This window comes from Durio zibethinus, chromosome 7 (genome assembly GCF_047325235.1).
Source record: "Durio zibethinus cultivar Kanyao isolate XHJ-2024 chromosome 7, ASM4732523v1, whole genome shotgun sequence".
In the NCBI taxonomy this organism is placed as follows: domain Eukaryota; kingdom Viridiplantae; phylum Streptophyta; class Magnoliopsida; order Malvales; family Malvaceae; genus Durio; species Durio zibethinus.
The window spans coordinates 12,137,525-12,160,852 of record NC_143168.1 but is presented as its reverse complement, the minus strand read 5'-3'; the positions used below and the strand labels follow the sequence as shown (position 1 = coordinate 12,160,852).

Below are 23,328 nucleotides of genomic sequence, written 5' to 3'. Positions count from 1 at the left end.
TTGAATACCTTTTCTTTGTTCAAGATCAAATTATCGTTATTTTTTAAATTGATCTAATTATTATTATAGTTACTAAAGTCGTTATTAGAGTTACTATAATAATAATAATAATAATAATAATAATTTATTTTTATTATTATTATTATTATTATTATTATTATTATTATTATAGTTACTAAAAAATTATAGTTAATAAAAAAAACAAAGATAGTAACCCCATCTCCATTTTCCATTCCGCCCATAAAAAATTTGTTACCATTTCTATGTATAAAAACTTCAAAATCATAAGGCTTTCAGCTTTGTTTCCCTTCCCATTGTGTTGGTGAAGTACCATTAATACTCGGTATTACCAAATTGGTTGAGTCACAAGCAATACAATTACAATTTACCACAACAAAACAAAACAAACAAACCCCAAAAAACAAGAAGAAGAAAACAACAGGGAAATCAGAAAAGAAAATACACTTTGTATTACAGAAACAAAGAGAAAGAGAAAGAGAAAGAGAAAGAGAAAGAGATCGCATCTGAGATATTTGAGGCAATGAATAAGAAAATCACATCACCATCATCATCAACAACAACAACAACAACAACAACAACAACAACAAAGCCCACAGGCACAGTTTTGCCATACCAAACCCCAAGACTAAGGGACCACTATTTGTTAGGCAAGAAGCTTGGGCAAGGTCAATTTGGCACCACTTATCTATGTACCCACAAAGCTACTGGCTTCCTTTACGCTTGCAAGTCAATCCCAAAGCGCAAACTTTTATGCCGTGAAGATTATGATGACGTTTGGAGAGAGATTCAGATCATGCATCATTTGTCTGAGCACAGAAGTGTGGTGCAGATCAAGGGTACTTTTGAAGATTCTGTGTTTGTTCACTTGGTTATGGAGCTTTGTGCAGGTGGGGAACTTTTTGACAGGATTGTGGCTAAGGGTCATTATAGTGAAAGAGAGGCTGCTAAGCTTATCAAAACTATTGTTGGTGTTGTGGAGGCTTGTCATTCTCTTGGGGTTATGCATAGAGATCTCAAGCCTGAGAATTTCTTGTTTGATACTCCTGGTGATGATGCCGTTCTTAAGGCTACAGATTTTGGTTTGTCTATCTTCTATAAGCCAGGTTGGTTCTTCTCTTTTCTGTTGTTTATATGTTAGTGTTGAATAAAAGCCTTCTTTTTTTTTTGAATGATTAATGTACTTCTGGAAGAACCAAGAAATAGCCTTTTTTTTTTTTTTAATTTAGATTGATTCTCTGATCGGAAGTTGGGGACTTTCTTGATTCTTTGATTTGAAGCTCAATACCTTGTTGAAGGGTATTGATATCTTCTATTGGCTGTTTCCATGATTAAGGTTTTCTTTTATCTTTTTTTCATTTTTTAATTGGATTGATTCTTTAAAGTTCTTGGGATATTTATTTTTCATCATCTTGATTCACTGAATGTTCTGCAGATATTGTTCATTAGGATCAGTTCCTTTTGGATATTTCATATTTTGTGTCTATTTTTCTAAGTTCATTTTTTAAAATTGTTGGGAATGTTGGTTCTGGTTTATTTGATTTGAACAATGCTCCGTTATACATAGTCCATTTTTTTAAGAAGGTGGTTTCTTTAGTTTTGTTCATAATTAATGTACTAAATATCTAATTCAATTAAATACAATGTGTAAACCTTCTTCAACATTAATTGGGATGGTTTAATGACCACCAATTGCTTGGAAAACTCCATATTGATGCCAATGTCAGCATCACTAGATTTTCAGCTCGTGCCTCTGTACCGAAATCTGCTTGCTTATAAGAATCATTTTCAAATTTCTTGTGCTTGGAAGAATCCTTAGGCTTCTTCAAAGGATGGGCAACTTCGCTAATGCTTTACCTTTGTTTTTTTGTGGTGTTTTCTCTCATAGTTAACGGGAGTTACTTTTTCTATCCTTTTCCCTTACAGGACAATATTTTTCTGATGTTGTTGGGAGTCCCTATTATGTTGCACCGGAGGTTTTGTGCAAGCACTATGGACCAGAAATAGATATATGGAGTGCTGGTGTTATCCTTTACATCTTGTTGAGTGGGGTTCCACCATTTTGGGCAGGTATTTATCTCAACAACCGTACTCCCTGCAACAGTTGGTGCCATTTTTATTTTCTCATATCCTAAGATATACTAACCTTTATTTTCTACTTGCAGAAACTGAATCAGGAATCTTCAGACAGATTTTACATGGAAAAATTGATTTTGTATCTGAGCCGTGGCCTAGCATCTCTGAAAGTGCAAAAGATCTAATACGAAAGATGCTTGAGAGGCACCCGAGGCAAAGAATTTCTGCCCATGAAGTCCTATGTAGGTCATTTGAATATTATGTCATCCAAATTATTATGTATTTGCTATAACAAGGGAATGACAATGCCCTACCTATTGTGTATCTATATAAGTCACAACAGTGGGTTAATTTATGCGGCAGGTCACCCATGGATTGTTGATGATAGAGTTGCCCCAGACAAACCTCTGGATTCTGCTGTTTTATCGCGCCTGAAGCAGTTCTCAGCAATGAACAAACTTAAAAAGATGGCCTTGCGTGTATGTGATTTTCCTGTTTTATCTTCCAAATATCTATAGTTATTGAAAAATTTTCCATGGAAATCTGATTGTGAAGTTTTTATCTACTAGTCTTCTATTCTGAATTTAAAAATGCATCTTCTTGCTGAAGGATTATTAATGCTGAATTCATGTTGTGACTTTTAGAAACTGATGGAGGATATCTGAAACTAGAGTGAAGTCTGTCTTGGGCATTAGGAGAGTAAAAATGATCAAAAGCTTCTGATTGAATGTATTGAAATGAATAAAATCTGGCATAAAATGGTCATTCTGATTTTGTAGAAATAAACATAAGAGTCTGCTAAAATTGAGTAATAAGATTTTACAGATCTTAGCATTTCCATATTAGTGTTATTTTTTCTCTATCACACTTTAAATTATGGAAATGGTCTTTTGAACCTGTATTCAAGTCTGAAGTATGGATTTTACCTAGGTCTGCCAAGATTCTTGAAGCTTTTATTTTTGCTTCATTTTAAACCAGATCATGGGAGATATACCTTGCAGTTTTTCTTAACATGGTGTAGTGCTGTGATCTAATGCATTCTGCATAGAAGTAGGTTGGCATTTATATTTGGTATGGTGCCCAACTTGTTATTTTAATATTCACTTACAAGGCATTATCACTTTTAATATATATACAAGCTTTCCCTTTCACTTAATTTTTAATTTTTGATGTATTGAATTTTTGGGGTGTGTGCATTGGAGTCTCGTGCTAAAGTCTCAGCAAGTATTACTCAAAATGTTTTGGCTAAATGAGGCTTAGTTAGATGGAAGCATGGGTCTGGGCTTTGACAGGTTTTTAGGTGGAGACATTTACGTTGTCCATAATATTTAAATGTTTAGAGGAACCTATCATACTGAAATGATAGGCCCTGTAGTGGGCCTCTGTTTCTACTACAATTCATTGCATTTGAATTGTGGTGGTAAAATCTCAAACTTCCAAAGTCGAACCATCTTCTTGAGCATAGTTGTTTATGTTATAACTCATATTGGTGTAGAAATATATTTTCATGTGAGTAACAAGTTTATCCATTCATATTTATTGTTACAATGATTCTTGGACTCTAATCAGCTGAGTTGCAGGTAGAGTGCAAACATCCAATTCATCGTTTTGGTTTATCCAGCAAAACAGACATTTGGTGTTGGCTGGCTGGAGATTAGTTGGGTCGATGCCAGGGTCTGGAATTTAATGGTTTTTGGTGGAGAGTTACATTGTCCATGATGTTGTAACTGTTGTTAGGCAGCTATGACACTCAACTATAGCGTCTGTAGTGGATAGCTCTTTCTGCTGCAGTTTCTTGCAGTAAAAGTCAAGATTGTAATCCCTTAAACTTCCAAAATTTTAACAATCTTCTTAATGTTGATGCGTATTAACTTTATCTGGGGCTTGTGAATAAATACTGCCTCAAACCATCCTTTCAGCCCAAGAAGTAAATTTGCCATTAAAAAGCTTCATGAGAAGTGTAAGGGGCAGGGATTGCTACGAGGGAGGGAAACGAAGGCAAAACTATTGTAATTCTGTTTTACTTGTGTTTGTAGACAAGAAGTAGTTTATTGTGCATAATTCATCTTTAATATTTGTAGAATGATTCTTTAACTCTAGTCAGCTGCACGGTAGAATATGACCTGTCATCATCTTTGTTTTGCACGGCAACTCAGGCATGCATGAAATAAAATCAGTTACAAGACTTAATCTTTTGTCATGGTTGTTTGGGTCACTGTGAAAAATAATATGCCCTTCTAGCATTTGTATGTTTCAAATTCATTCTTTATCATGGAAAGAAATTCTTTTGCAGGTCATAGCAGAAAGACTCTCCGAGGAAGAAATTGGTGGTCTGAAAGAGTTGTTCAAAATGATTGACACAGACAATAGTGGGACAATAACATTTCAGGAACTCAAAGACGGTTTAAAGAAAGTGGGATCTGAACTAATGGAATCGGAAATCAAGTCTCTAATGGAAGCTGTAAATATACTTTCTTGAATTGTTATTGAAAAATTAATGTAACTTTAATGTTTGTGCTATAGTCTAGGTATGATATTCTCTACTGTTACTAAAATGATTGAGTATGATGACAATCACAAATATTGCCTTGGGAATGTTGGCAGGCTGATATAGACAACAGTGGGACAATTGACTATGGTGAATTCCTCGCTGCTACACTGCACATAAATAAGATGGAGAGAGAGGAGAACTTAGTTGCTGCTTTCTCCTTTTTTGACAAAGATGGTAGTGGTTACATCACCATAGATGAACTTCAACATGCTTGCAAAGAGTTTGGTCTAGATGATGTTCATCTGGAAGAGATGATGAAAGAAATCGACCAAGATAATGTAAGTATGACTTGTTGATTGGACCTTCAAATTCTAAAGTTTCTTTTTCGCATTCTGCATTGTGAAGTTATATCACAATAGTTTTCATATATCATCATCATGATCATATTTTCATTATCATTTCATTTCAGCTGTATGAGTGTTATCATGGAGATGAACTTCTGGGAATATTCTGTTGGAGAAATTAGTGAGTGTAATGAATCTAGTGGCCTAATAAGTGTGAAGGATAGGAGTAGCAAACCCATGGAAGGAAAATTAAATTACCTGTTTTTTCCTTCTTCACCCTTTTCCCTACAAAATATAGTCTTAGTGGTTGCTGTAACCTGTAGCCCTTTTACTTCTGCATCTCTTGTTTGCTTTCTGTTCCCAGAATTTTTTCTTTATATTTTGGTGAAGCTTAACAGTGTTATGTAGCGGCAACTTGAAACAATGAAGAAAAGGATTGTATGTTAGCCACAGGTTTTGCAGTTAAGGAAATTTACTTTTAGTCTCAATGGTTCTGGTCACATATTTTTATATTCTTGCCTCCAACAAATGTGACACTGGGGTATTTCATCAGTCCTTGGCTCTAAGAATGAGCCGAGCAGTTATAATTTGGATAAGATTTGGGACAGACTAAAAGCTTCTAGAGGTAGATCATGAAAGATGCGGATACAAGTAATAAGAGATGATATGAGGGTTGAGGAAGTAAATAAAAATGTTGTTTTTGATAAAAATGAGTGGTGCAAGAAAATTCAAAACTACGACTTAACATGATTCCTTTATTTGTGTTTTCATACACCTGACCTCAGAGTTATGGGATATAAAGCTTAGTTTGTTGTTATTATTGTGTAAGTGATATTACGTTTATCCAAATAAAACAGAGTTACCTGCTGTGAGATCACAGAGCTTATGATTGAGTTATTTTTAGGCTGGAGTCTGTGTGTGTCTTATATTGGTTATAGTGCTGCTGGCTATAAAAAGGTCATTATCTTTGAATCATTTAAAATCCGTCTGAAAGCAAATTGATATATTTGTATTAAAAATGTACTAAAATCTATCAGGATGATAAATCATTTTAATTTCTTATTCCTAACTTTTATTATGATTGTATAAAAATGCAGGATGGGCGAATAGATTATGGGGAGTTTGCAGCAATGATGAGAAAGGGTGATGGGATTGGAAGAAGCAGAACCATGAGAAGCAACCTGAACTTCAATATAGCTGATGCCTTTGGAGTGAAAGACCCAACATGTGATGCTAAATGAAAATCAATCTCCTTGTGTAGCTAGCAACATCTTGTCACACTTAAATCGAAGGTTAATGATACTGACGTTTCGTTTGAGTTGCCTAGGGTATCTATGGTTCTTTAGGTTGATGATTGGATTTTATTCAAATTTATATATTTTATTTAGGAACGTGACGTTTTCGTCTTATCCTTAATGGTTGCTGGAAATGACATAACTGCTATGGCATTTGGTAGAATAAATATTTTCAGTCTCCACTAATTTTCAGCATGAGGCAATATATGGTGGGAATGCCATGACATGCTGTTTGACAAAGTGATAATTGAAGACCCGATGTTTCATCCTGAAATAAGAAACAGGATTAGTACTAGCATATATGGCACCAAATTTATCAAAGAGATGAATTGGAGGAGAGGATTGTAAGATACGTAGTTCAGGCAGGAGCTTGTTTATCTAAACTAACTCAGCAGCAGTGTTAGCTATTGCCCTATATATTCAGCTTTAAATGAAGATTTGGCACCAGTTCTCTGCTTGGTTGGTTGATTTCCAAGAGATAGAATTGCCTCCAAGATAGATATTGTGAGCAGCAGTGGTAGAGATTTTATATCTAAGTTTCTTCCTTAATCAGCATCACTAAGATGATTTTTTTTTCAAACAAATTAACCAGGAATAGTAGTGCCTTAAAATTCCTAAGGGTTGAAGCATGCATCTGCTGAAATGGGTTATTAATGGCATGAGTTATGTCTTGTTCATCTTGTCTAGTAATGAACAAGTATTGTAGAGAACCAATTAGTTTCTGAATGCAATTGCATCAGCTGGTCCAGAGCCGTATCTTTCAGTTGCATTTTAATACCAGATGCCATTGGCTTCGCTTTAGTCATGTCAAAATTTTTCAAAATGTACCGAATCTCTTTGTGCCGATTAAAAAAAAGTTTTTGCTTAAGGATATAAACGAACAGAATTTTTCATAAATTGTTCACGCATATATTTGATTTTTATTTATTTATATTCATTTATTAAACTTGATAAATGATTTTGATTAATATTTTTATATTTATTTATTAAATGAATTAAATACAAATAAAAATTTATTTTATTTGTTTATATTTACGAATAAATTTATTTAAAATTCAGCTAATTTATTATTTATTTGATATGCGTTTATAATAATATTAATAAAATTATATTTTTATTTTTCATCTTAATTTTATTTTAAAATTTGTTTATATTCGTTTAAATTTTGATTGTTTAAATTTATTTATTTATGATTTATTTATTATTTATGAATAAATGCTTTTATTAATATTTAAGAATACATTTATTTAATATTTATGAATAAATTTATTTAATTTAATCAAAGCGTATATAAATTAAATAAATTAAATATAAATATTTTACTGTTTATATAAATTAAATTCAAATAAATAAAATAATTTTTTAATCAAACTCGAACCGAATCTAATCATTTAAAAAAAAAAAAAATGAACAAACTACGAAAATACGTTTCGTTTGTTTTATTGGTTTTAAGCCAAACTCTGGTATAAGTAGAAAACTAGAAATGACCTCAGTCCAAAAAGAAAATTATTATTGTTTTCGTTTTTCCTTTCAAAAAATTATTAAGAAAAAGAAAGTTATCCGAAACTCTATTTAGGCGGAGGAGAGGAGTGATAAAACCGCAAGCTCATTTCTTAACCCCCCCAAAAAAATGGCAACTTCCTTTGCTTATGCGACGTTGGCTTTCAGTTCTTCTTTCACTACTCATTGCAAAATCTCAAACCATCGTCACCAAAATTCTCTTCTTTGTTCTCCTTCAAAAACTCCCATTTTCTCTCTCTCTAAACCCCTTTCTTTGACGCTCACTTCCTCTCCTCTCCTCTCCAAACCACCCACATTTTCTTCAATTCCCAAATCCTCTGAGTCCGATGCTGCCGTTGTTGAGGCGGAACCTGATAGTGTAGAGCCCGAACCAGAACCAGAATCAGCTCAGGCTGTTAAGGCTGCCAATGAGAAGCCTAAAAGGGAAGAGATTTTTGCTGTTGTTATGGTGAGTTATGGAATTATCAGTCTCTATGCATCTCTAAATAATTTTTTGGATACCCTTTTGGCTATTTTATTTGGTATTAGTGTAATTTAGCTACTACCCAGAATGTATTTTTGGTTTGTTTTAGATTGGGTCTCGTCAATTCATTGTTATCCCTGGACGATATCTCTATGTCCAGAGGCTCAAAGGTGCAAATGTCAATGATAAGGTTGGTGCTTCAAGTTTCTATTTTTTTTTCTTTAATTCTCTTCTTAATTCATAATTGCTTGAAAAGTTGTTATCTTTGTTGACATGTTTGAATTTCTTGCAATGTCAAGCATGGTTAAAAACAAGCTTGCAATTATGATCAAGTTTGTAATGTTGTCATTTTTGCTTGTATGTTTGAATTATGGAAACCTTTACCCTGGAATTGCCTAAACTGCAAAATGGTCTGGTATGCAATTGGTTGTGGAACATTGCATGCTTGGTTATGCACGATCTTCCAGTCACAATTTGCATATGCTAACTACTAGACGGAAGAAATGCAAATATACAAAAGTTGTAGGAAGTAATTGAATAATACATGGGCTTCAATTATTATGGAGATGCCATGAATGAAACAACGATGGTTTTATTCTTTTCAGTAGTTGTATTTTTCTCATTTGTGGTTCTACTTACTAATTTTGTTGGTTTTGGTAGTTGTTTAATATTTCAAAAGTGGTTGCTGGATGGTGCATTCTATTGACCAGTTTATGTCCTACAAGATTAAGGTCTGTTCATGCTTTTGGATACAGGAGAGCTGGCTCCTTGACCATTTTCCAGATCATGCTTTCCTTTTTCAGTTTCAAGCACTCATCTGTATTGTAGATTTTACTGTATTACTCACATTCTTGCTTCCTTGTAGCTTTGAGCGTCATTATGTGGTCAAACATATAGGATAGCTTGTTGGCTGATACCTATGATATAGGTAACTGAGAAACACAGGAGTTTTAGTCTCTGAAATGAAGAATTGATGGATTATCTTTTGCTCCATTCATCCATGATATGTAAATTTTGGTTATTTTGTATTCTTTATTTGCACATGATCGTTTGATGGAAGTTACAGAGGCTTATTCCAAGAGCAATTTTTAGGCATTAGGAAGAGAATGAATTCCCTATCTCTGCATCCAATCTCCCTCCTGAGAAAATTGTTGGTAATTATGGCTGAACTCCATGCGGTATCAATAGGAAAGAAATCGAATACCTTGGTAATCTTTAACGTTGATAGCATCATTTAATTTTCATCCAATGATGCTGTTTGCTAATAACGGCCTTCTTAATAGTTATGTAATCTGTTCACTTGGATGACTTCAAACAAGTTGGTGTCAAGTCATGACAGGTGCTTGGACAGTTTTAAAATATTTACATGCTTGTGATCCGTCAGCTACATTACCTTTCTCCACTGTTTGATACTGGCATTTGGGTCTGGTCAATAAAGACTGTTATGTCTAGGTGATTCGGTTATACACCGTTGAAGCTTGGCTCCTAGAAAAAATTTGTTTGTGACTAGAAATTTTCTTCATTAACCTAGTGTAAAGAATCTGGAAGGAGTCTTGGACTGTAGTATATTTGTGAATTTCCAAGCAGTGGAAGCTATCTCTAGACATTCTTCTAAAATGCATAATGATGTCTTTGCTAGTGAAATTGGAGAGAATGGAAAATTTATGTGAAAGGGTACCTGAAAGCTTTCCCACCAAATGCAAACTTACTATTGTATAACTGTAGATTATAAGCCACCTGTACTTAAGCTCATGTGGTAAGAAGGTTGGGCTTCAGGGTAGAGTTGTTGGATTGAACTGTAGCACTTTACTCTTTGTTAATTACCTTCTTTGTAACTGCCGCTTCTAATAATGATGTAACACTTGATGAGAAAAAAAGTTCAGTTTCCTTTTATTGGTATGACTATTGCTGCACTCTCCATATTTTTGAAATTAGTGTTAGAATGATAGCACCATGTTGTGATTTGCAAATTGCAGGTAACACTGTTTTCTTGTTCTGATTTGAGAAACAAAAGACAGTGCATTTTTCACTCTACTACTATTACTCCCATTTCAGCCTGGGCTGGCGTGGGCTTTTTCTACAATTCCAGAGTATTTATAGTCAGGGCAGTTTTATTGCAGTCTCTTTTGAAATAGTTCCCTTTTATTAACATCAAACTCAATTTAAATTTATGTTTGCGGTATAAGGAACATAAATGAAAAGCGTATTGTGTGCTCAAGGACCTTGGCAATTCTTGTGTACCCAAATTCTAAGAGCTTTGTTTACTTGATTTTAGAAAAACTATTGCTTTCATTAACCTTTGCAGTGGCCTGAGATGGTGTTAACCTTGTCTATGATCTGACAATCTCACTCTGTTAACTTGTACATCTGTTCCATGCTCTACGCTCGTTTATTTTTCCATTCCAGAGAGTTAGTAATTTCATCACTTGTCAACTTTAATTTCCATGTGTTATCTTCTGCCTTTAAACACTTGAATTTGTTTTGTTTCACAGATTGTTCTAAACAAGGTATTGCTTGTGGGAACAAAAACAACTACATATATTGGAAAACCTGTGGTAACTAACGCAGCTGTACATGCCGTTGTTGAGGAGCAGGTAGATTACCTCCTGATATTGTGCATTTACCTTTTTAATTTTTGCTTTTACTTTTTTATCCCTTGCGCCTGCTTGTTACCTCTGTTTCCCTTTTTTTTTTTTTTTAATGTAGGGATTAGACAAAAAAGTAATTGTATTCAAGTACAAGAAGAAGAAAAATTATCGGAGAAATATTGGACATCGACAGGTATGACAAGTTTTTGATTTAATAACAATTGATTGGTGAACTAGCTACTAAAAATTAAAATTTGTGATTAAGTTGTTTAGTATGTCAAATAAAAATAAAAATTTTAGCATGTCTTGTTATTCTTTTTATCTATTTATTTACCTTTTGCTGCATTCACAGAGGCTGAGAAATATAATTAATTCTATCATCTAATTCCATAATTCTACTCAACCAAGCCAGTATTGTCTCTTGTGATCCTGAGACCTCATGTTCATTGTGATTCTTAGAGCCATAATTTGTGAGGCAGACAAATATAGTACCATTATCTAGTTTTCTAAGTTAACTAAACCAAAACTACTGCCCTGTTGTCTTCCTCTCCTCCAACTTTTGTTATCCAACGACTTGTAATTCTCAATGAAGGAACCTTCCGGGAAGCAACCTCGTTACTTGCTCAGATTACTTTCACTTCTAGGTGGTGTTATAAATTCTCTGCAATGCAACTTTTACCGAGATAATATGTTAGTAGCCAAAATCATGTATCTATAGCATTGAGGTCTTTTCCTGAAGTCTCGTGCCATGTGCCACTTGTACCTGGCTTTAGGAGCCATGAATTTCAAACTGGTTGCTTGCATGGCAACTGAGTGGTGCATGCTCCTGGATGATGATGTTGTGATACTGACATATCTTTCTCATAGATGCTAAATATATAACTTGACCATTTCAATATACGAATATGTGGAGTACATGTTCCACATATGCAGCAATTTGAATTATGCTACAATGATGATTGTACATACTTGGTTTTTCTTCCACCTCATTATTTTACGATCCATTTGATGACTTACTGTTGCAGCCAAATACACGGATACGTATAACAGGAATCACAGGCTACCAAGACTATCCGGCCGTTACACTCAACTCCTAATATTCCTTGTGAAAGATTGGCTGTTGCCTAGAGCTAGGCATGGCTGCTTTAAAGTCAAGATTGTTTTGGTCATGATTTTTAATGTTGTCGAAATGGTTTTATTGCGATAACAAATATCCATAGAACGATCATATATCTATTCAAATGTTTATTTTTTGCTTCATAAGATCATTTTTCATTTCGACATTATCATACCCGTAGTATGCATGCTGATTTTTATTATGAATTTTATTTAGATGGCACAAATAAGGAAGGTTTGTGTAAGATTAATTCAAGTTTAAGTTGTTTCATTCGTGAACAACTGAGTTATAAATGTTAAAATTTAAATTTCAAATTTATTGGATATCATTTTAGAAGATGATTACATGAACAACTTTGAGTTTGCACGTTAACCCGTTTAACATTATGAACGGCAGCAGGAAAAACCTTTTACCCAAATAAGGACTGGACTCAAATTGTAGAAAGGAAAGATTGATAGAGAAAATAACAATGGCACTGGACAACCTTACTAACATCCATGTAATTCATGGCATAAGGTAAAATTAAAATATCAGCAGCAAAACCTCCAATACCTAAGAAATAATAGGGTACTGAAACTATTATTACAGAATATATTATCGGTACAGTTTTTTTTTATAAACATATTCTAAAGCTAGATTATGAAGTTGTCAACAAGAGTAAATGGGGTATAACACATTTCTCCCAAATGTTTGTAAATAATCCAATTGGGAGATGATTTGTGTTAGCATACATCAAATAGAAAAAACAAAGGAAAAGGAATTCCCTCTGTTTTTCATATTTGTGTCGACACAAAACCCGTGTATCACAAGATGAATGCTAGATCTTCAATATTCCGCGACGCTCTAGTCTTTCTTGGATCCTAAACAGTGTCAATATCTCTATTCTTAATCCCCATTGCAAGGAGGATGCCACGTACTCACTACAAACCTTATTCATATATTCTCTTTCTCTTTAGAAGGGTAGGAAGTATGGAGACTGATCCAATAAGGAAAAGCACGGACAAAGTCTTGAAATCATAGAGATCCTTGACAGATCTAAGGTCCCCAAGTGCAAGGCCAGCCTGAAAGAAGAAACAAGGAGTCATAAATCAGAAAAATATAGTTAAGCAAACATCTATGTCACACCATCAAGAAATACCTTCTAAAAAAAAATAAAGAAGCCGTAAGCTATCAATTTTTCAAGTCGTGTTCAATTCTTTTGGCAACTCACAAAAGTGGAATTTTAGGTGATATAGGCCCAGTAGGGACAATCTCAAGAAGAGACTTTCCTCGTTGGACTCAGACATCACATCCACACTCCATTAAGCTTAGCATGTACTTGCACCTTTTTAAGCATCCAATTGTTCAGAGAGAGCATAAGTGTACACATTTGAACATAGATGAAGATTAAAAATCAGTTCTCCAAAGCATTGCAGATCTCTTCTTAACGATCCTTCTAGAAATTCCCAAAGATTAGCTATCTGTAGATATGATCCTATCTTTTTCTATCATCATTTACCTTTCACATGACTCCCATAACTTGCGTTCAATTGAATCTCACCACAAACTCTAATCTTTTATTTCTTTCCAATACAAAAAGACCTGATTACAGTCAATGACCAACTAAGACAAAGACAAATAAATATATCACAATGACCTACCCATTCAACCCCTATCTGAAATATCATTACTTTAATTAGGACTAGGCATACATGAAACTTCAATAAAATATGCTACTGTAAGAAACGCATGACAATTCTAATCAATGCTTCATTTAAAAGCATCTACTTCAAACTCACAACAAATCACAAGTCTTCCAATTTATCTTAAAAAGGATGGTCCTTTTAACACACCAGTTCACAAACTGTTTGATTGAAACCTCCCTCAATGGTCGAAGGTCAATGACTCCAGGCATTTAGCTCAAGGTACCCTATTTAGACAGATTATAGCCTCACATCATATGATATAGCAATCTTGTAGGAACTTTTCTCACTCCCAGTTTTGAAGAATCCACATCAATTATTTTAAACTTTCGACAAATCCTCCAATATGGAGTTTGCTAGGGTAATGCAAAAATGCTCAGAACTATATAGTCATTAATCTGAGCTTTACAAAAAGAGTTTACTCGGTTAAGCCTGTCTCTTTCTTAGGGGAAATACTTTGGGACAAAACACATGCCCCCTTCACAAAATTTATTGTTTGATCTCCATCATCAAAAACTGTTTTTAACTAACATGCCGACAACCTGATGTCATTTACACCTTTGCATCACAGTGCTTTAAAATTTATTAACATAAAACCATCCGGCTATAACAACAGCACTATATTAGCTGCAGGAATAAATTGGATAAGATACAAGTATCTGCTTCCTTTCAACAAATCAATACAATGTTCATGAAGATGAAATTTTCCAATAGTAACAGAAAAAGAAAAAAAAATCAAATCATAAGCCAGCCAAGAAAATAATTGTGGCACAGTTGCAGGACACTTACTTTGACAGTTATATAGGAGGCTGGGATTAAGCCAATAAAAGTTGCTAAAAAGAACACATGAAAGGGTATGTCAACTATTGGCGATGCCAAATTGATAAATAGGTTGGGTAAAGTTGGAGTGATTCTCAGAAAGAGCATGTAATTCAGTAACTTGTCCCTTCGTTTCGTAATCTGATTCCACAAAAATGCACATTAATTCAGGAACAAAGAGGATGATAGGACAAAACAAATGAAAGATGCTAAATTAGGAGAAAACAAACAAGATAATTTCCAAAGTTGATAAACAAGGATAAAAAAGTACCTCTGCTTGAAAAAATCTTAATTTATCAGGCCACAACCAACCAACCAAGGGCCTGCCAATCAGCTTAGACAGAAAAAAGCAGGAGCAAGCTCCAGCTGTGGCATTAAAGACAACCAAGAAAAGGCCTTTAACACCAAAGAGAGCTCCAGCTAGCAAAGACATGAAAATTGTACCAGGGATCATAAAGGTTTGCATGAAGATATAAGTTGAGCAGTAACCCAAAATGAATTGTGTTGGGTAATCTTTTGCATACGTTGCAATATTTTCTCTGAAAAGGAATAAAAAAGCACATACTTTAGTAAAATGAATTGCAACAAAAATATGAACACAGAGAAAGAAGTTGCTAACAGAAAAGTATAAATGCCCAGCAATGAAAGGGTAGTGAATAAATAAGTTAGGAAAGACAAAATGATGGCAATAAATTAAGGATGTAAGCTGGGCAACAATGCATAGTAAATAAACGGATGGAGAACTTAATGAAATTCAATGATTAAATTTCACATAAGAAAACATCAAAGCAGAACTCAGATACAACTAAAACACTCAAATGAAATCTTGATGCTGTTATTATTAAAAAAAAGAATTATAATCTAATTGTGATGCGATCCTCTCACAACATGGTCACTCAGTATATACAATTTCTATATGAGAAATATTTAGTACTTCGCTCATCTACTCCATAGAGCTACTCAACATGTATGCAGTATACTACCTACAATTTGCATTATCGTATGCCCTCACATGATCCACAGCACATAACAAAGTGCAAAGATAAGCACAGCACTAGCAGACAGTAAAATCAGGATTAGCCATAGATTGCTTTTTAAGCCTTCAGTGATTCAGCATTGCCCACACGTTATCGACATTCAAGATATAATAGAAATGATTGAATTCTCATTCACAACTACCTCGATTGTTTTAGCAGCTAGACTCCTCCAATTTAACACAAACAGAGGGCTGCTTCACTTTCATAGGACTCAATATGTGCTAGAATCATAAGCTAAAATAATCCCAACAGAGCTTTCCAGCTCAAAACCATAAAAAACCACAAGAAATCTAAAATGGGTGTTAATAAAATCTTCAATATTTATCAAATCCAAAAATATTCAACACAAACATAAGCTTATCTCTGAACTCCAAGCATCAAGCTTTCACCAAAGGAACAGAAATAATAATAATAAAAAAAAAAGCGAACTTTGAGGATAAAAAACAAGAAGGAACCTACTTGAGCAAGCGAAGATCAGAGATGGAGCGTGGGATCTTGAGTTTCCCGTACTCAGTGGCGGGCATGGTAAGGTAGATGCAGAACAAACCGGTCGAAAAGATCAAGAAAACCCCAAAAAAGACAGCGAATTCCCACCTTGAAACAGGAAACTTTTCCGATTTTAACCTCTTCCCTGTCGGGGAATCGACGTCTTCCTTACAACCGTTGTTCAACAGAGCCGCAGCAGCAGTCTCTTCGTCCCTTAACACGTTCCTCGGCGCCGCCATTTTACAACACCGACAAGACAAAAGACAAAGCTGTTGGGAACTTCTTGGGATCCCACAAAACAATAATAATAATAGTAAATCTAAATTTGTAATGAAATATTGTGGACTTAAAGAATCATTGTTATGGCATTTCCGAACAAATGAATTGAATTTTGAATGAAACGGAGAGAAAGGAAAATAGAAATTTGGAAGATACTTTAATGAGATTAGGGAATTGGGTTAGGTGTAGAAGAAAACAAGGGGGTTGGTGCTGCCAACGTAAATTCACAACGTGGTCGTTTTACTAATAATTATGTAGTTTATTAATAAAATATTATTTTTTAAATTTTAATAATTATTAATTTAAACTTTAATAATATTAGGTATAAAATTTTTTGATCATTTTGTTTCGGGAAATACGAATATTTTTATTTTTAAAAGTATAAATTAATAAATATTTATATTTAATAAAATTTTTAAATAATTATTATAAATTATAAATATTTGCAAACATAATATCTATTTTAAAACTTCTTTTTATATATTTTTTAGGTGGCTTAATTTTTTTCATTCCTTAGAAGATTAAAAATTTTCGATATATTTTAATTTTTTTAATGTTTTGTATGAAAATTTTAAGAAATTCTTTTACATTCTAAAGTATTAAATGAAAGCAAAGAATAAAACCAAGACTATGCTAGACATTTTAGTTTAACGATTAAATTTAAATTTTGAAAATTTTAAGTATTAAAAAAAATAAAGGAGGAATAAAAAATTGAATAGTGAAAGAAAAAAATTTTCATAATATCATTATATTTTATTTTTAGATAATATTACGAGTAACTCTTAAATTATAATAAAATATTTAATATGATATTTAAATTTTAAAAATATTTAATATACTTCTTAAATAATATTGCAATTGCCCTTAAATTAGAATAAAATATTTAATATGATACTAAATTTTATTTTAATTTTTAAAATTTATGTCATATTAAATATTTTACTATAATTTAGAGACTATTCATATCATTAACCTTTTATTTTGCTATAGAACATGATAATTGTAAAAATTGCTTTTTTTTTTTTAAATTACTTGTCACAGAAATAGAAAATAAAAGAAAATAAGATAAATATATTTATTAACTAGAGGATCAGCCTATCAGCTTTAAATTTTTATGTTACTTATTGTTTAATAACAAAAACTTTGGTTTACTATCTAATCATAAAACTTAAAAACGATGCACATGAAGAATAGAAGCTTCGTTTAGCTTAATACATGAAAATGTATAAGGAAAAGCTCAAAATAAAAATGAACTTTGGAAATAGTAAGCTCCAAATATTTTATGGAAACTTGCTTAATCAATGATCAATGTGAGCTCTTCACTTTTCCTTGTACAATATTCAACATGTATCAATCGAAAAATTTTATCAGCATATTCTTCAACTTAATTTTTAAAATTTTTTAATTTATCTTTGAACTCTTTTTATCTTTATATTTATTTGATTAAAAATAATATTATACGTATAAATTCTTTTAAATTCGTAATCTTTAAACTTCAATTCATCCAAAAATCAATCTGTTTGTTAACCCAAACTTTATCTTCAAGGATGTGTAATCCGTAGTTGGCTAACAAGTGGGAAGTCATATTCCATGTGGGCAACGTGTGCATGATGGAGAGCATGATCAAAACAATGACATCTCAGCTTTAGCTTCATCAATAATCGATCCTTCAGGTGACAAATCCAGTTCCACTTACTTAAGCTTCTTAATGATTCCCAATGCATCTCCCTCAAGTACGATCTTTGCAAACTCATATCATAGGAATATTGCCGCTGGCAACAGCTTCCACCATGAAAGAATCAGTGGCATCAGGGATTTTGACAGAAGCAACCTTAAAACTGCACCTTCCGAGTCTCTAATCAAGACCTACCCCTCCTTTTTTGTTAATGATGTCTAAAGCACCACCAAAGTTGACTTTAAACACACCAATGATGGGAAGTGTCCACTTTACTTAAATACAATTTATTTATAATTATATATACATACACAAACAGGCAGACACAAGACTAATTAACACTTGTAGCTAACTTGAGAATATAGATAAATTTTATGATTGAGAGATTTTCATCAGATATCTTAATATTCAACAATTTTTTGTAAGTCTAGGACATTCACATTCAATCTATGAGAGTAATAATCTGGTTTAACCCAAAAATTTCATAATTTTATTTTATAAAATACATCTCATAAGACTAAATTTAAATTTATACATATATACCCACAATTTTTTAATATAACCGAAAATTTTTAATCATTAGAGAATTTTGACGTTCTCAACAAGTCTAGCACATCTTTCACATAAACAAAAATTTAAAAAATGGCTACCATTTGAAGAATTTAGCTTTCAATCACTTGTATTCCATATATAGCTCTTCGAATTTAGTACTTAACTTTCAAACTTTCGATTGATGATTGTTTTGTTACCAATTTTAGAGATTTGCACTAACTTATAAGTTATTTTGATTCGAAATGTCATAGTTTTATTCATCAAAATATTTCTCGTAAGTATAAATTTTAATCTTTACATATATATTATAATAAATTTTCACAATTTTTTAATATGTTATTTAGAGATACATGAGTACAAAACAAATTTAAAGTTGTTTGAGTACCAAAGTAAAAAATAAAAAAAATCACATTTATAAAAAAAAAAAAACTTATAAATTAAATAAAAATGCCAAAACTCGAGAAGTTAAAACGTGAAAAAAAAAAAGAGATCAACATTATTATATAGATATATGCACTATTGCGCGATATACAATTTTGTGAACATGGCAAATGAAAAAAGGGTGAACTGAAACTTTCTACATACACCCTAAAGCTTGCAGGAAGTCTCCTCTTTTTATCATATCAAGCCCATTCTTTCTCTCCTACATGTACTCTACTTTTAGCAATTCAATTATTATATATTTTGTAAATCTGAAGCATTTTCAAACTTAGTTCCTATTAATTCGAGACAGGAGTTTTAGCTTTGTCAATGAGCATCTTGGATAAATCAATTGTAAAACTTTGGGCTTCCACTATGATCGAGGGAGCAACCAAGCAGATGGCTAACGTGTTCTTGAGCATCTGGTTCATAGTTTTGGGGTATTACTGCTGCAGTTTGATAAGGATAAGATGTTGTATCAGTCAGCGGTGAGGCAAGCAAGTAGTCCAAGTTTTTCCAGTCAATGTATTGGCTACTGTTATTGCTCTTTTCTTCATCACAATCCGCTTTTGTTACAAGGTTCTCCTGGAAACCTTCTTTTGCTGCTAAACTTGGTGAAAGAGTAGTAGGGCTATCCAGTTGTGGAAGTTCAATGACTTGTTGGCTGTCCAAAAAATTGTGGTTATTGGAAACAAGCTCTTGTTCTGAACCATAGGATTCATAAAAACTTGATCCTTGATTCGTATGAAGATGATGAGATGTGCTTCTTATATCTGAAATCGATATTGGAGGCCTAATTTGGCTGTTATCTTTGATATAGTAAGCATGGTTCCATGCTTCAAAGCCTTGCCTGTGATTAGGACTTGGCTTTCTAAATGCTCGGCACACCACCCATCCTTCTTCCTGCAAACTTTCTATATTCAGTTACATATTTCAAAAGGAACAAAATGATTTGAACAGCACTTCTAGTAAGAACTAAACGTACTATCTATCAACCCAACACTGTAACTAATCACTTTAAAATGATTTGTCCTTCCGAAGTTTGAGTCAGTCAAGCTGAGCGTGCTTGCAAATTTGTGCAGCTAATGAGTAACAAGTGATGACTTTTCCATTCTCCAAAAAACAACCCTTTAACATAATTTGACCTTTTCTCCTGGTAATTGTCGAAAGAAAGTGGTGTCTAATACTCTTCTATATAATTACAGTTATTATATATTCTTAGTATTGGATGCCATGTCTTAAGGGTAATTGAACTAACTGAATTAAATTTTGGGTTCAATTAGTAACAGAAATGGCAGTCATGACTATGGGTGCTGAGTAAATATATATAGTACTGCCTGATTAGTGACTAACATGCTTAATAGGATATGAATAATTGTAATGTAACATTTTCAGCAATTTATATACACATTGAAGAGGTGAATGAACTTGCCTGTGGCGGTCCGTGTTCAAAAGTTTGCAGTCGATACTCGTGCATGATCCAATCTGTCTTCCTACCATTAGGTGCACGACCCTTGTAGAAAACGAGAGTCTTTCTCATCCCTATAATTTTGTTGTTTGAAAGAACAGCTTTGTCCCTCCCTGTTGCTTTCCAAAATCCAGCTGCAGTAGCTCTATTAGTTCGTGTTCCTGTTGGATACTTCCTGTCTTTATGACTGAAGAAATACCACTCGCTTTGTTCATCGTAGCCTAGCTTACATCTAGCTGCAAACACCAGGACAAAACAATTTGTATTAGGAAAATCTGGCTTTGGAAATCAACCAGAATCATGCATATGTTTCCCAGTTAAAGAAGTCATTTTCCCGGTGCCGTTGATCCATAGTTTTTTCCCATTTTTTCTTTGCATCATAATACTATGGTCGAACATTAGTGTCAACTTGTAAATATATAATACCTTTTAATTTAAACGGGACAATATCCCTTTGAACTTTGGCATGGCATGGTGATATTGATTAGTTGATGACTAAGGGAAAAGTTGGACTAAAAAGAATGAGTGCTTTTTATAATTTTCTTCTTTTGTTCTCTCTTTTCAAAAATTTCAAACTCCAATAGGTTTCTGCCAAGTTAAATTCTAAGTTATTACCCTATTCATAGAATACTGAATTCCAAGATTTAGTGATTAAAGTTTAAATCTTGACAGATTGATTCAAATTGAAAAAAGAAACCAATGAAAATGAAGAAAAATTTCAAGATGCATTATTCAATATTAATACCTTGCATATCCCATGGCTCCATCTTGTATAGATCAATATCGATAATAACATCTAGATCAATTTTGAGGGAGTTAATCTTTCTCCTGAGGTAATATCCTACAAGTTCTTCCTCAGTCGGATGAAATCTAAAGCCTGGTGGCACGCATGACTCCAATTCCATCATGGATCCTATCCTGCAATACAAAACCAAAATAGTTTAAAAAATGATCAGTGAAAGCGTAAATTAAGCTTCTTTCCGAGGTTTTATAACAATGTTGTTTTTATTATGAGCTATATTTATATTAACCACCTAATGATGTGAATATTCCCCTCCCAACAAACACAGCCTTGAAGTTTGTTCTTGAAGTGAACCTAAAATGGAAGGCAAGTTTGAAGTAAAGACATGACTCTCCAATGAACCGAAATTCCAAAACTTTACAAAGGATAGTGAAGTAAACGCACATGTTTTGCCTGTATATGTTATTTTCTTAATCTATAGAAAGCTCATTCCAGAACTCGTAAGTTGCAAATAGTGGGTGAACGATGATGATGATGTAACGTTATGGGACCCCAAGCTGGTTGGTCCATACATGTTTTTTCCTTCTTCTTTCATCTCAAAAGAGGAAAAAACAAAGAGAGAGAATGTCAGGCTAAGAGTAGTGTTACTTTATAATTTGTTGAGTTGCATGAGGCTAGGCAAAGCATATGGAACAGAAGAGTTGCCGAAAAGCTTGACTTTGCAGGCAGAAGCATGTTGTTGTTATATGTGTTTCTTTGAGTGCAGTGCACTCTGTGGTCCTGGTAGTGGAAAATGTTTTTACACCCACCCGCTATCTCCATATCTAGCTCATTCTAAAACTATTCTACTCATCATTACCTCTCCTATCCATCACTACTCATTTTTCCGCACCATGTTAGGCTAAAATCCATGTTGAAATTACACCCGCAAATTCAACATGGTGGGGTATTAAAGATCGATGTCTAGCTAGCCTACTCAACAAACTAGTAATAGCGCCCTACATGAACTCACTGATTAATAAAACTCTTCCATTTAGATCGCACCACATTGATCTACTGAATGTGATTGAGAGATCACCAAACCAAAGAAACAAATCCAATATAAACGATGACTTTATATGCATGACAACCCTAATTCTACAGTAGAAAATGCACCCAAAATTAAGTAACAGAAACGACCCTCTCCTATGTACTGACAAGATGATAATATTGTGACCTTGGCTTGTTCTTTGATTGAATCTGGCTCCAGATCGAAAGTTGGTGCTGCAAAGGGAGAGAGCTAGAGAAGAAGGTGGTGAATATTTGGATTGTAAAGAGAAATATATATATATAGTAAGAGGGGAAGAGAAGAGGCTATTGATTGCGCGTGGGGTGGCAGATAGAGATTGAATGGTTTTTGTTTGGACGGCGTGACACCAAATTTTCACGCCACCCCCACCCCTCTGTCACCACCGCTATTTTATGTCCTAAGATTTTCCACACTTTGGCAACAAAGACTCATCTTTACATATATGTTTATCATACATTTTCTGATTTCTTACATAAACATAATAAAACCAAAACCATATAAAATTATGATGTTACAATTGGACATTCCCACAATCCAGCTCCTCTTGTCTGTTTGGTGCGCCGCCCTTGCCATTTGGCACCTCTCTTTTTGTGCCAAGTGTTTCCATGTCAGAATTTCAAGCTGTCCTTTTCAAATAGCTAATCATTTGTGTTTTCCCTCTCTCTCTCTCTCTCTCTCTCTCTTGGCTTCAAATTTGTAGTTTCATCCATGGGGATGAATCCCACTAAAGCCACAGTCCTTTTCATCATCTCCTTCCCTTAGCTTTATCTCATTTATTCTTCATCACAGAAATTTTCGATCTAGCTATTACAACATATTTTTGTTTTTTTTTTTTTACATATAATTAGTTATTTTTTAAGGCATTAATTTATCTCTTAATTCAAACTCTTATTTATAAAATTTTTTGATTGAAAATAAATTTGGTAATTTATATATTTATATCATAAAAATATAAAATTCATATATTTATATACATATTATAATTCGACATAAAAATATATTTTTAATTTTATTAAACCAATATATTATATTGACGTTTTTAAATTTTATATATTAATTAAAAATTTTAAATAAAAAAATTGACATTTCATTTTCCAGACTATATGAAACAAGAGTCGAGAATCCGACCTAGAATCTTAGGGTGTTCTAGATGTTGTTGCTGTCAAACTTTTCTGAACAAGGAATT

The 23,328-nt window shown here is 33.3% G+C and overlaps 4 protein-coding genes across 5 annotated transcripts; 2 read left to right on the top strand and 2 right to left on the bottom strand.

Annotated features, from left to right (window-relative positions):
• Window positions 1-324: 324 nt before the first annotated feature.
• On the top strand, window positions 325-6,410 carry LOC111276731 (calcium-dependent protein kinase 11-like). The gene is made up of 7 exons (XM_022862506.2): window positions 325-1,124; window positions 1,945-2,088; window positions 2,184-2,336; window positions 2,458-2,573; window positions 4,388-4,555; window positions 4,699-4,923; window positions 6,027-6,410. The coding sequence occupies exons 1-7, from the start codon at window positions 542-544 to the stop codon at window positions 6,168-6,170; spliced, it is 1,533 nt and encodes a 510-aa protein (XP_022718241.2). The 5' UTR covers window positions 325-541; the 3' UTR covers window positions 6,171-6,410.
• Window positions 6,411-7,745: 1,335 nt separating this feature from the next.
• RPL21C (Ribosomal protein L21) lies at window positions 7,746-12,059 on the top strand. The gene is made up of 5 exons (XM_022862508.2): window positions 7,746-8,193; window positions 8,318-8,398; window positions 10,701-10,802; window positions 10,915-10,989; window positions 11,822-12,059. Exons 1-5 carry the CDS (start codon window positions 7,855-7,857, stop codon window positions 11,891-11,893), a joined length of 669 nt encoding a protein of 222 aa, XP_022718243.1. The 5' UTR covers window positions 7,746-7,854; the 3' UTR covers window positions 11,894-12,059.
• A 403-nt stretch (window positions 12,060-12,462) lies between these two features.
• On the bottom strand, window positions 12,463-16,382 carry LOC111276732 (SNARE associated Golgi protein family). The gene is made up of 4 exons (XM_022862507.2): window positions 15,911-16,382; window positions 14,686-14,953; window positions 14,385-14,555; window positions 12,463-12,974 (listed from the first exon to the last, which is right to left on the bottom strand). The coding sequence occupies exons 1-4, from the start codon at window positions 16,174-16,176 to the stop codon at window positions 12,843-12,845; spliced, it is 837 nt and encodes a 278-aa protein (XP_022718242.1). The 5' UTR covers window positions 16,177-16,382; the 3' UTR covers window positions 12,463-12,842.
• A 2,384-nt stretch (window positions 16,383-18,766) lies between these two features.
• LOC111277657 (NAC domain-containing protein 30) lies at window positions 18,767-22,358 on the bottom strand. 2 transcript variants are annotated; one of them, XM_089764337.1, is made up of 4 exons: window positions 22,290-22,358; window positions 21,077-21,249; window positions 20,292-20,567; window positions 18,767-19,762 (listed from the first exon to the last, which is right to left on the bottom strand). In XM_089764337.1, the coding sequence occupies exons 2-4, from the start codon at window positions 21,237-21,239 to the stop codon at window positions 19,212-19,214; spliced, it is 990 nt and encodes a 329-aa protein (XP_089620463.1). In that variant the 5' UTR covers window positions 21,240-21,249; window positions 22,290-22,358; the 3' UTR covers window positions 18,767-19,211. The 2 variants fall into 2 exon arrangements, with proteins under 2 accessions (XP_089620463.1, XP_022719788.1); XM_022864053.2 differs by having other exon boundaries at window positions 18,767-19,766; window positions 20,296-20,567.
• Window positions 22,359-23,328: the final 970 nt, after the last annotated feature.

Coding starts and splice junctions, on each gene's coding strand:
- LOC111276731 (XM_022862506.2), top strand. CDS start 542: ATGAATAAGAAAATCACATCACCATCATCATCAACAACAACAACAACA. Junction 2,574..4,387: donor TTAAAAAGATGGCCTTGCGT/GTATGTGATTTT, acceptor ATTCTTTTGCAG/GTCATAGCAGAAAGACTCTC. Junction 4,924..6,026: donor AAGAAATCGACCAAGATAAT/GTAAGTATGACT, acceptor ATAAAAATGCAG/GATGGGCGAATAGATTATGG.
- RPL21C (XM_022862508.2), top strand. CDS start 7,855: ATGGCAACTTCCTTTGCTTATGCGACGTTGGCTTTCAGTTCTTCTTTC. Junction 10,803..10,914: donor ATGCCGTTGTTGAGGAGCAG/GTAGATTACCTC, acceptor TTTTTAATGTAG/GGATTAGACAAAAAAGTAAT. Junction 10,990..11,821: donor GAAATATTGGACATCGACAG/GTATGACAAGTT, acceptor TTACTGTTGCAG/CCAAATACACGGATACGTAT.
- LOC111276732 (XM_022862507.2), bottom strand. CDS start 16,176: ATGGCGGCGCCGAGGAACGTGTTAAGGGACGAAGAGACTGCTGCTGCG. Junction 14,954..15,910: donor TCTGATCTTCGCTTGCTCAA/GTAGGTTCCTTC, acceptor ATTCCTTTTCAG/AGAAAATATTGCAACGTATG. Junction 12,975..14,384: donor CCTCCTATATAACTGTCAAA/GTAAGTGTCCTG, acceptor TTCTTCTTTCAG/GCTGGCCTTGCACTTGGGGA.
- LOC111277657 (XM_089764337.1), bottom strand. CDS start 21,239: ATGATGGAATTGGAGTCATGCGTGCCACCAGGCTTTAGATTTCATCCG. Junction 20,568..21,076: donor GGAGCCATGGGATATGCAAG/GTATTAATATTG, acceptor TGGTGTTTGCAG/CTAGATGTAAGCTAGGCTAC. Junction 19,763..20,291: donor ACACGGACCGCCACAGGCAA/GTTCATTCACCT, acceptor GTTTGCAGGAAG/AAGGATGGGTGGTGTGCCGA.